General features: G+C 40.2%; 1 protein-coding gene across 1 annotated transcript in view; it reads left to right on the top strand.

The window, feature by feature from the left end:
• Positions 1 to 9,771, top strand: part of Setbp1 (SET binding protein 1) — a 348,122-nt gene extending 338,351 nt beyond the window's left edge. Inside the window, exon 6 of the mRNA XM_013014934.1 lies at positions 9,054 to 9,771. Within this exon, the coding sequence (XP_012870388.1) occupies positions 9,054 to 9,673 (620 nt within the window). The 3' untranslated portion in view covers positions 9,674 to 9,771. The remainder of the gene's footprint in view (positions 1 to 9,053) is intronic.
• Positions 9,772 to 12,654: the final 2,883 nt, after the last annotated feature.

Here is a 12,654-nt window from a genome sequence, read left to right as displayed (position 1 = left end):
AGAACTTAAGACAACCAACTTTTTCTTTTTTATTTTTGGTCCAGTTGTAGGGCCTGAACTGTGAACCTGGGCGCTGTCCCTCAGCTCTTCAGCTCAAGGCTAGCACTCTACCACTTAAGCCACAGCGCCACTCCAGCTTTTTTCTTTTTGCTTATGTGGTGCTGAGGAATCGAACCCAGAGCCTCAGGTATGCAAGGCAAGCGCTTTACCACTGAGCCATCTTCCCAGCCCCCCAGAACTTAAGAAGAAGCAAGTCAGTCTCAACATTCATTCTAGAAGCTTTCCATGGGTACAGGGGTTCTCAGTATCACTGAATTGCCTTCCAGTCAGTTAGTGGTGAGCTAACTGACTTGGTCTTGAGGCGTTTACCTTCTAAACAATCCATCAGGAACTATTAGCCAGGCCTTTACCTTAAAGCAGGAGCTATACTGTTTGTTTTGAGGACATGAAGAACCACATATGTTATGTGTGTTCAAGAAGCTTTATTGTTTCTTAGCCAGACAGTTGTGGCGCATGACTATAATCCTGGCTACTTAGAAAACTGAGAACAAGAGGATTGCAATTCAATGCCAGCCCCCAAAAAGTTCCCATTCCATTTTAAAAAATATGTAGAGTCTTTTGACATAAGTTTTTAAAAATGGCATAATCCACCAGTCAATAATGGTGTAAACAGATTTTAATTTTCATCAAATTTGTTAATATTAATGAGACAGTTCTGTTATAATCAAAATATTATTCCAATTTTATAATTTTAATAATAATTTTTAAGGAAGAAGCCTGATTATGATTTTTGAGTTTCACTCCTTTTGTCCTTACTGTTGAAAGTTTTTATACTTTTCTTCTTTCTTGTTATGATGGTTTGGGGGGACATATTAATTCTCCAAAGAAGTTTCATTGTGATATTCCCATATATGCAAAAATATACTTGGAATAAATTCACCCCTTCTATTACTTTATCTTATTTTCCTCTTCAACTTCATCTTGGATTTTTTTAAAACATTTATGATAAAGTAATCTAAATGTGTGAATCTGAAGTGTGCTTATTTTCTATATTTTGTTAGTTTATTTTGATTAAAAAAACATAGCTAATGCTCCAGTCACATATTAATCAATTAGGTAAGGTTTGTATTGAAATTTAGCAAACTGGTTTTTTAAACTAATAATTAGACGTACTTGAAAATCAGGAAGGCGTTGAACTTTTTTTTTCAGTGTTAGAGTTTGAATTCATGGCCTCACTCTTACTGTACTCTATCATTTGGGTCATGCCCCAGTTTATTTTTGTTTTGTTTTCACTTGGTTTATTATTATATAGGATTGTGCAGTTCTGCCCATGTGGGTGGGCCTTAAAACCTTTATCTTCCTATTTCCTACATCCACTCTATTTCCTAGAGTAGCTAGGATTACAGGAATGTGCCACCACACTTGGCCAGGTTTTTGATTTTTTTAAGCTTGTAGATTTCATATATAGAAAGAGATTCATATATAATATATTCATATATAATATATATACATATGTAATATGTAACAAAATTACAAAAACAATATAAATATCTCCAATTATGAAATAGGCTCTTTCTATAAATTGAGTTTATATATATATATATATATGTATATATATATATATATATACACACACACATATATATTATTGTAAAGATGAGTTTATTTCTTAAAGCAGTTGTTTTCTGGCCTACTCTACCCTAAAAGAACATTAAGTGTTTTGTTTATGTTCTAACAACTGTTAGACATTAGTACATGTAACATTGGTAATGGCCCATGAACAGTACAGAGAGAGAGAGAGAGAGAGAACATTTAGAACCTGTGCCTTTTTGCCCAAGAAAAAGTGCCAAATTCATCACAACATGTAAATCAATTTCGACAATGTACTTAAAAACTATAAACCATTCATGACTGATCCTTCACCAATGTAAAATATGAAAAATACAGAGAATAAGCCAGTATAAATACATTAAAATAAAATAATAAAGAGCAAAGATTAAAAAAAAAACCAAACAGCCAGGCATCTGTGGCTCATGCCTGTCATCCTAGCTACTCAGGAGGTGGAGATCTGAGGATTGCATTTTGAAGCTAGCCAGGGCAGGGAAGTCTGGGAGACTTACCCCCAATAAACTACTCAGAAAAAGCCAAAAGTGGAGCTGTGGCTCAAGTGGTAGAACACTAGCCTTGAGCACAAAGAGACTCGGGGATAATGCCCATACCCTCAGTTCAAGCCCCAGGACCACCATTGCCAACAACAAAAACTCTGTAAAAAATTCTTTTTATGCAGTTTCCTGACATAACCAATAGCACTCTGCATGAATATTCTTAATCTCATTACAAAGGATTTTGAATTATTTTTCTATTCAAAACACCTTGTTTGGGGGGCTGGGAAGGTGGCTGTGTGGTAGAGTGCTTGCCTTGCATCCCTGAGGCCCTGGGTTCCATTCCTCAGTATCACATAAGCAAAAAAAAAAGCTGGGAGTGGTGCTGTGGCTCAAGTGGTAGAGTGCTAGCTTTGAGCTGAAGAGCTGAGGGATAGTGCCCAGGCCCAGAGTTCAGGCCCCACGACCAACAAAACAAACAAACAAAACCTTGTTTATTAAAAAATAAAAATTAACTATATGGCCTACTGTGCTGTGGCATTTAAACTATGGAACACTGGCACCACACTGGTGAGATGCCCCATCAGCTTTCTGAATGTCTGTGATCGGCTCTCTTCTCTCAGGATCAGGATGGCCAAGTGTAACTGGCACTCATCATCTGAAGTACGTGTCAATCAACGAGATCTCTGTGGTCCCATTTTTTTTAAAGCATTATAATGCTTAATTGAGTGCTTATGTGTTAAATATCCATGATATAAATATGAATTAGCATAATCTTTCTGTAGCCTGTTAAATCACCCTGCTCCTTCTTGGAAGAGTGAAGCCCCCTTAGTGGGCCAAACAGCCGAGCCTGGAGAACAGAGGCAAGATTTTAAATTCTTAACACCATGAATGCTGCTAAGAAGATGTAGGGAGGTATCCAACGAATGGCATTTGATGTTTGGTGTCCTTTCAGGGCTCACACACCTGTACTGCTTCACCTCCTCCATTGTCCCAGGAAAAATGTGAAGGACAGAGATAAGACAGTTCCTCACAACAACCACTCCAGAGGAAGCTGCTGTTGAACTAGCCAACCACTCACTGGGCTTTAAACAAGCTGGTCACATTCTCAAGGAGACCTCAAAGTATATTAAGACAATTTTGAGAAACAGAATGGAAAGAACAGCATGTCAGGGCGAATCCCACACATCTGCTAACTTTTAATTCTAAATTGCTGCTCTACACATAAAGAGTTGGACTCGAGGGCTTGAGCTTCCATCAGATGTTCTCTGCTTTGCAGGGACCTGCTCAGGAAAGGCAACTTGTTAGTTTTTTTTTTTTCAAAAGAGTTTTAAAGGCCAGGACTGTAGGAAGGTCATTTAAATTCACAGGATGAAGGGGAAAGTTGATACATCAAGGCATGTTGCCTCATATACTTCCCGTCAAAAAATAAAACCATCAGGAGAATAAAAGACCATTATGGAGTCAAATCCAAGCACAAAATACAAATAAACACACACACACACACACACACACACACATTACATTGGAGAACATGAGACAATTGAATTCCCTTGAGTTTGTAGTTGCTTACAATGTAGAATGCACCAGATCACATGCTCCTGTATGAATGATTCCTACACTGAAAATGTAAAGGGGAAAAAAATGGCCTTTGCATGCAGAGAACTTTCTAACACATCAGTATACAAGGAAACGCCCATTGCAGCAAACTGTCTTAAGACCAACAGTGTTCCAGTTCTCTATAACTTAGAAAGCAACTTCATTTCAGGTAATTCGTCCTTCCTCTTTTTCTCCCAACCTCGCCACAAGGACACTCAAACAGAATAACTCTAAAGAGTCAAAAATAAATTGGTTCCCCTCACCCACACCACACAATCTTTCTTGTAAAATTAGCATATGTCTTACACATGGGCAAAGCAGTCTCCCAACATTAGCACCAGTTTCTTAAAAACCATCTCAATAGCTAAACATTGTTAGCCCTTGGCCTGGCTCACAGTGGCTGTGCTATGTATATGTATATGTATATGTATATATACACATATATGTGTGTATATATACACATATATGTGTATTATGTGTGTGTATACAAAAAGTCCGTTCTTTGATTATCATTAAAGATGTGAGTCAAATCAGGGAAATGCTGATGAGGCTATGGTCTGATAATAGGAGTAAAAAGTCCTTCTAGATCTGAATGAAAACCACTTCATCCATTTGCATAGCAACTTTAAGCCTTTTGAAGGTGTTTTATAGTGCAGAGTTATGAAGACATGAATTTGCATTTTTCCTGGGTCACTCATGATTCTTCTTTAAGACTAACAAAGAGCAGCAGGCAGCATATAGGACATTATAGGAAGGAGAGCAAATATGGTATCAATCTTACAGGCCAGAAATCACTATCAAAATAATGAAACAAGTTGAAGAGAGAAAAATCTGTAAAGATTTAGAGAGACAGCAAAGCAATAAGGAGAATGAGTTGTGAATATCAAATCCTGCCAAGTCCAAAGTCTTCTGCCCCTCACACTAGGATATAATAAATATTTTAGAAATAGGTGTTTTAGAAAGCCGCCTCATATTTTGGGGAAAGCAATGGCTAATGAGTGTAGGAGAAAAGTCTAGTCCAGAAGTGAGCTTGGAGAGTATCTATTCTATCCAGGCAATGTAAGAAACGAAGGGAGACCAAGAGGCATGAAAGATTCATCCTGGTTCATTTCCCTATACGGAAGGCTCTTTCCATTATACACACTCTGCTATTATTCACACACAAGGATAATGAGTCTCAGCTGAATGTTTGGATAATAAGCATAAGAACAAAATATAAGTCAGATGTTCAGTAGATGTAGGGGAAAAACCCAAACATTACAATGTATGAAAGGAAGGGAGATGCTAAGTTGTAACACTACCAGTGAACATTTGTGACTTCTACTTACTGTTGGGCACAGTTGAAACAGAGAATACATTTGGTCTCCCACACTGTGGTGCCATGAGGGAGAACAACAATCACTGTGTGCTTTCTAGGGAAGTCATGGGTACATGTTCTCCACTAAAGATGTCTCCTATTCTTACGAAATGTTATAGGTGAAATAAATCCCCAAGTGGATTAAAAACAGAACTCTCTTCAGTCCTGAGATTCTGGGGAAATACTGTTGTGCCATTTATCATTTATAGCTTTTTAACCTTGTATCATTGAAAACGTTAAGCATATACCAAAGCAGGTAGAATAAAATTAATAAAGCCCATCTATCTTTCATTCAGCTTCAACAGTATAAACTCACAATCAATCACTTTTTTTCCTCATTATCTCTTCTTACTTCCCCTTTTCCTTGTTATTTTGATGCCAGTCTCTGAGACCTCATGATATCACCAATAAGTACTTTGGTATGCATTTCTGAAAAATAAGAAGATGGTCACAATGCAATAACCGTAACTAAGAAAATTTACCGGGGGAGGGGGGTGCGGGGGGGGGTGGAGGATAGAAAGGGATGGGAAGGGGAAACAAAGGAGGCTACAATGCTTGATAAGAAATGTACTCATTATCTTGCTCATGTAATTGTAAACCCTCTGTACAGTATTTTTACAATAAAAAAATAAGAAAAAAGAAAATTTACCATAATTAGGAATGCCCAGGCCGGGTTCAAATTTAAACATATTTGATGATGTCTTTTAACACTGTGTTTAAATTGGCATTCAAATAAGGTCATCCTGTTTCTTAAGACTTTTAAATGTATAATTTCTCCCTCCATTCACCTGAAATGTGTATGTATATGTATAGCCCCCCATATATATACACACACACATATATATGTGTTGTTTAACTGCAAGTGCCCACACTTTCCATTTTGCTATCTGGAGCTCTTTGTGTCCTATATATTTCAAGGTGTCCTTGCCTATCCTTCTCTATGAATTTTGAGTTGGTTCACTCTAGACCTTTGCTGTCTATAAAGTAGCCTCCTTGGAAAATGTGACAACTACAATTAAATATTAACTCTCAATCACACTAGCTACCTTGTAAGTGCTCAGTAGGCATGTGTAGCTAGAGGCTACCATATGGAATGGTACAGATAAAGAATGTTTTCACCATTCCAGAAAATTTGGCTAAATAGACTGTTCTCGAAAGCTTAGTAAAGTTCTATAAAGTCATTGTGGAGGAAGCCCTTTGCATCCTTTGCTTCCTATTATAAGTGAGTAAAGAGGCTCTTTTGAGATGGGGCTGCTGGGAAATGAACCTATACATCTTCAACTCTAATAGTTTTTACCCCACAAGAGTCCAAGGTGATTATGCCACTTTATGCTTTCATGAACAGTGTACAACAATCCTAGTTCCTTACACCAATGCCAACATTACAAGGTTTCAGATTTAATTTTTACCACTTATATATCCACAAATGAAATGCAAATAAAAACACAAGCATGTGAAGAGGAAAGAGAGCAAATATTTAGCTCAATCAATAGTAGAGGAGAGAGAGAGAGTAATAATAAAACATAAGGAATGTTGGTCTACACCTGTAATCCTGAGACAGAAGTATGATGAGTCAAAGCTACATGCTCTACATAATGAGTATGAGATTATCTACTAGGTTTTTGTTGTCTTTTGGCATTTTATTCCAAAAAGAAAGAGGGATAATCCATTGGCTATATTTGCCCCCAAAAAGTTCCTGGAGTATTTCAATCAAACTTTCCTTGGTTAATAATGTCAACTCACTTATTTGCTTCAGGTTTTCATGCTGTACTGAATATTAGCAAAATTGTTTACTTTCTGCTTGGAGTTTTGTAGTATATGTCACATAGAATTTTCTTTCTTGGCAAATAGTATAAACAAAAGGGAAAATATAACTGCAAATGGATCCTTTATTTGAAATAATACCAGAAGTTTCTTGGATCTAGTTTTCTTTTGCTTGTGAATGGCACAAAGTAAATCCTTGCTTCTAAAGGGAGGCCTGCTAACTCTTAGTGTCACTATAATTGCAAGAGTCACTTTAAAAATCCAAATTAAATCTCTCTTAAGGGTTGTGCTCTGAGGCAGCAATGATTAGTCTGATTTGTCAGCACAGAAACAACCTTTAAATCCTGCCCAGGAAGGAGGCACCATGCGAGGCCCTTTTAGAGACACAAAGCCAGACCAGAATCAGTGCCTGCATCTGAGAACTGATAATTGAACAAGCTTTTCTTTCTTTCTTTTTTTTACAAGACTAACTACAAAAGTTTTATTTTTATAGTCAGAAGCTCACTCTGGCTTTGTTCTATTTTGATCTTTATAACTTATTTTAAAGATCGCTCAGTAGTTATTCATTGCTCAGTCAGTCTAGCTGACCTTTGGCCAAAAGCTGTAGCAGTTTGACCCGGCCTATGGAACTCAGCGCTTCCCACTCCATGAAGCTAGTGGCATAAATAACTTCAAATAAAACCTTCCTGGAGGTCTGTGATGGCCACAGCATGAGAGAGAAGTGGGGAGACAGGGGAAAGAATGAAGTGGGAGTACCCAAGAATGAAGGAGAGTCGTGTCCAAGTTTTACGCTTTTTTTCCCCTCCTTCCTTCTCTTAAGATATGTATTCTGTTTCCCTAGTGGTACATGAATAAAATAATGGAAGGGCACAATAAACTAAGATACTGAGATGAATTACATCCCCTTTTGACCTAGGTTAAACATTTAGGGTAAATCACAACAACAAAGAGTTCAGTGAGAACATAATTGGTAAGTTTACTGATAGCCAGAGTGGAGGAGGGGCAGTGTGTCCAAGGGTGCATGCACATACATGTGCGTGTCTGTTTACACACACACACACATACACGGGTATGTGTACATGTGCCTGCTTGCACACAATAAAAAGGGAAAGAATGAACTAAAGGCAAAAGGCTGGCATGTCTTGAAGCCATTCACACTTTATGGTGTCTGAACTTCAAAACGAAGCAGCTCTGAAGGCCATTTAGTGGCACAGTACAGGACTTCCTGAGAAGTTGGGCTCATAAAAAAGAGGCGCATCTGGCCACCAGCACATGAAAAGAGCTCTTTGCAAGCAACAGTTCAGCAGGGGGAGGGTAAGTGATTCAGAAACACCTGGCGGATATTTCCCTGGAGGTTCCCAGGATGAACTGGTTTGGAAGGAGTTGGTTAATTGGACATCACCAGGCAATCCTGACATGGGAAAAGACTGTGCCCTCCTAACTAGAGTGTTCAGGAAGTAATCCCCCCCTCATAGATAGGATGAAGGTTAACACAACAGTGTGGTGACATATTCTAGATCAGGTCAAGGTCTCATTTGTAAGACATCAGTAGTGTGTCCTGTGTGATCATACTGCAGGCTGTGGAGGGCTATGGGTCATTTTATTCATTCAACATCCACAAAAAAGAGGAAGCATAATTGAATGCTAAATTGAGCTGGGCTGAATATGAAAGGCTTGGCTAAAATATTAAATCAATGGTAAGGAAAATAATGAAGAAATATATATTGTAGTTTGACTATTGTTCCTGTCATTCAAGGCCAAGTGCCAATTTTCATGTCCTTAACGTAGAATGACTGTTTCTTGTAACTGTGAGAACTGAAATAATGCAAACTGAAACATGCTGCACCTGTAACAGAATCAAAACATGGTTTATTTTTGTTTTCAAAGTGAATAAAGAGGAAACACTAAAAAAAAAATAGCCAAGTACTGAGTCACTTCCAAAGTATCCATAATTCTCTCTTAGTGCAAGTGAACTATACAAAGGGTTCTATGCATGAATATATAATGTGCTATGATCAAATTTACACACCCACTTCCCCTTGATTACTTGTTCTTAGAACAACTTTTTGCAGGGCTGGGAATCCAACCCAGGGCTGTGGGTCCTACCCCTGAGCTACATTCTCAGCCTTCATGATTCTTACCACCAGACAGAACACTTGATATCCGTGCAGTGCCCATGTCTTGCTGTCCTGGAGTCATGTGCTCAGTTTTTTTTCTCTTGCCCTCTGCAGCCAGCTCCTCCCTGAAGAAGCGGTTCAAGCGGCGGGAGATCGAAGCCATCCAGTGCGAGGTGCGGAAGATGTGCAACTACACCAAGATACTGTCCACCAAGAAGAACCTGGACCACGTGAACAAGATCCTGAAGGCCAAGCGGCTGCAGAGACAATCAAAGACAGGCAACAACTTCGTCAAGAAGAGGCGAGGGCGACCCCGGAAGCAGCCCACCCAATTCGATGAGGACTCCAGAGACCAAATGCCAGTGCTGGAAAAATGCATCGACCTTCCTAGCAAAAGGGGCCAAAAGCCTAGCCTGAGCCCGCTTGTACTGGAGCCGGCCACCAGCCAGGACACCATCATGGCCACCATTGAGGCTGTCATCCACATGGCCCGGGAGGCACCGCCTCTGCCCCCGCCCCCGCCTCCCCCCCTGCCTCCACCCCCACCCCCGCCCCCGCCCCCTCCTCTGCCCAAGACTCCCCGAGGTGGGAAGAGGAAACACAAACCTCAGCCTCCAGGGCAGCCTCCACAGCAGCCACCGCCCCCACCACAGCAGCCCCTTCCCCAAGAAGAGGAGGTGAAGGCCAAAAGGTCCAGGAAGTCCCGTGGGAGCGAGAGTGATGTCCTCGCCTAGGGCAGGTCTGGACGTCTGAACCCGAGGGCTGGGGACTTGACTGACGCCTTGGAAGTGCAGTGAGCAGGAACAGGGGGTAGCCTCCCCCACCGCAGGGACATGGGCTGGGCGGGCAGGATGGGGGCCAGATGAGGGGGTTGAACCATCCATGCCCTGGGGGAAGGGGGGAAGAGAGGGAGTTCTTGGGATCGCCAAGCAAATGCAGCAGCTGGTCCGGGCTGCACCGGGGCATAGTTGTCAACTTGAGTGTGGCCAGATCCTCTGCAGGAAGCAGGAGACCCCCCGCACCCCACCCCCCCCCCCCCCCCAGAAGCAGAAGGTTGGTGCTCTCTGCCAGCCCCTCCTCCGAGTCCCTCACATCTAAGGTGTGCCCTTGATTCTGAGCTCGTGTGCTGGCCAGGAAAAATGTCAAAAGGGAAAACACCCTCACTTAGGAAACATTCCACGGGCTTGGTTATAACCCACTTTCACTTAATCGGGTTTTTGGTTTTTGTTTGGTTCCTATTTCTTTCGGTGTTTTCAATCCCTGCTAGGCTTTGGGGCACTGGCGTCATCCTCAAGGTGAATCTTTCCGTTAACAAAATATAGTTTCTCAGATAGAATCACATGATCAGGTGGTGGGCTCTTAGCGACAGGTGACCTTAGACCTGCATTCACATTCTTCCATAGGCCTCCTCTGGCTCACATACGCTGACTTTTACACCTTCTGTTCCTGCTTTTCCTTTGTCCATTGTACTTCCCTGTGTGCTTTTCCTTAACTCGCTGCCCTTTTCTTGGTACATGTTTAAATAATGTAAATCTTACCTGTGTTGTAAAGTTCACCCTTAGCGTGCTCTATCCCAAGGAACATGGCTTTGAATTCCAATCATTGTGAAGCAGATACTCAGTATTGACAGAGCCCTTTTAATAAGCAACTCTCAGCAGATGCGGGATATGTTGACCCAAGTCGTCAACCAGGTTATTTTTATACTGACAACATATCGGTAGAAAACAGGCAGGAAAAAAATTTAGTTTTAATACCCCACAGAAGATGGAATTCCTGACAAGCTACCAAAAATTAAAAGCCCCAACCCAACAGAAGAAAATTGTCTAGCAATGCCCTGGTATGTGAATTTTTTTTAATCATACAAAGAAACCTGTCATAGATTGTTGAGAAACAGAAACAAAAAGACAATAGAAGTCCATTATCTCTCGCTAATTATTTCTTAAAAGCAAATGGGAGTAAGTGTTCTTATCTAAAAAAAAATTAAAAACAAAAAAAAAGTTCAAAGGGTATCACCACTCCAATTGTATCTAGCCACCTTGGACAAAGTATCCAAACTGTGGTTGCCTTAATACACTAAAACATTTTTGTACATAATGTAATTATAAATCTATCAGTCTGCATGGATGCAAACTGTGTGTGACAAATTGTCTTTTAAATGGTCAATTTCAACTGTACATTTCTCATCCAAGTTGTACACTAGCCATTGGTTTAACGTGGACAGATATTCTATTACCCACAGCCCACGTAAAACATGTTAAGAAGACGCTGAATGAATTTAAAATTATTCCATTGCCATAGATGTTTTTTAAAATTCATATAAATATTTTCAATTTCCTCCCTTAACTCTTCCCCTTACCTTTCTTAAGACATCAGAAATACCTGGCATAGTAGATTATAGAACAGGTGACAAAGACAGAATGAAATTTCTTAATGGGAATTAGAATATCTGCTTTACCTCCAAATTAAATTTCTTTACTGGAAGTTGAGACCAGTTGGAAATTGAATTATCACTTCACAATGCAATATTATTTCCTGAAAGAGGAAGGGGTCTTCTTTGTGAACAGAAGAGAATAAATGATGGGGTATCTATGGGAATAAATTTCAAAATCTCAATATGCTTGCAAGCATCTCTGGTGTGTGATGTTTGAAATCACCTAAGAGCCATCCCACAAAGCACCGTCTCTTGTGTTCTTCACACCATTTGCTGCCCACCAGGTCAGCCACACGTATCCTAGAGATATGTAGGTTTAAAAGATTGTACTTTAAAGCTTATATCCTAGATACTCAGTTTGTGACCTGGGTTGACCTATGGCATTTCACACAAGTTGAACACAAAATCAAACCGCTATTTTCAATCTGTCATTCTCAAGCCCGGTCTGAGCCGTTCTGAAGTCGCTGGAGAGGAAGGTTTAAATTAGCCTCTCTCACCCTGCCATTGCTAAGAAAGAGCTACCATTTTCATTCCAATTAAGCCATAAAGAGGTTTCTCTTCCTGTTGGATTTGGAAAATCATTTCCTTCGTTTCTTTTCTTTTGCCCTTTGTCCTTCCTGTGTCGTACAGGCTCTCAAATCCATTCTGTAAATGGGCTAAATCTTCTTGCAGAACAGTAATCCAGGGCTTGGAAAACTTAGAAGAAACCCCCAAGTTTAAAATTGGCATTACCCTCAAATAAGTAAGGAACTCCAGATAACTTTGGAATAGAGTATAATTATCAAGCCAATGAAAGATATTCCTGGAGACATACAGTGGAGTAGGTACAAACTCACTCATGGATAGGAAGCTCTTCCACCTGGTAGGCTGAGAACATTTTTGGCATATTACAGAGGACCAAAACTGAGGTATTCTAAATAGGGCCTTGAAGGTGGGAGCAAGTCCAATCACCCATAGTGACCCTCTGTCACCTGGTGACTCCCTACATGTTTCATTGCTTTGTTTTTCTTTTATCTTTCAGAACTTGACTCACTTCATCAGTGTAATCACTTCCTTATTCTCTGACTACCCTCTTTCCTTTATGCCTCCTCTTCTGCGCAGGCTGATCAAGTTTTACATTTAGTAAGCTGTGGAACCAGGAAGAGAACCCAACTCTTTTAAACTGGAGCGTGGAGGTCTTTACTCACACAACATTGCCTTTAGACACCCAGCACTGCCTTGTGGGGTTGCATTTTTATTTTGAGAGGAGGTCATTTGAGATGCACAAGACTAAACATTTGCAAC

The sequence above is a fragment of the Dipodomys ordii genome, unplaced genomic scaffold (assembly GCF_000151885.1).
Source record: "Dipodomys ordii isolate 6190 unplaced genomic scaffold, Dord_2.0 Scaffold25, whole genome shotgun sequence".
Classification (NCBI taxonomy): Eukaryota; Metazoa; Chordata; class Mammalia; order Rodentia; family Heteromyidae; genus Dipodomys; species Dipodomys ordii.
Note: the sequence above shows the minus strand (reverse complement) of the source record. Positions and strands in the feature narration are given on the sequence as shown.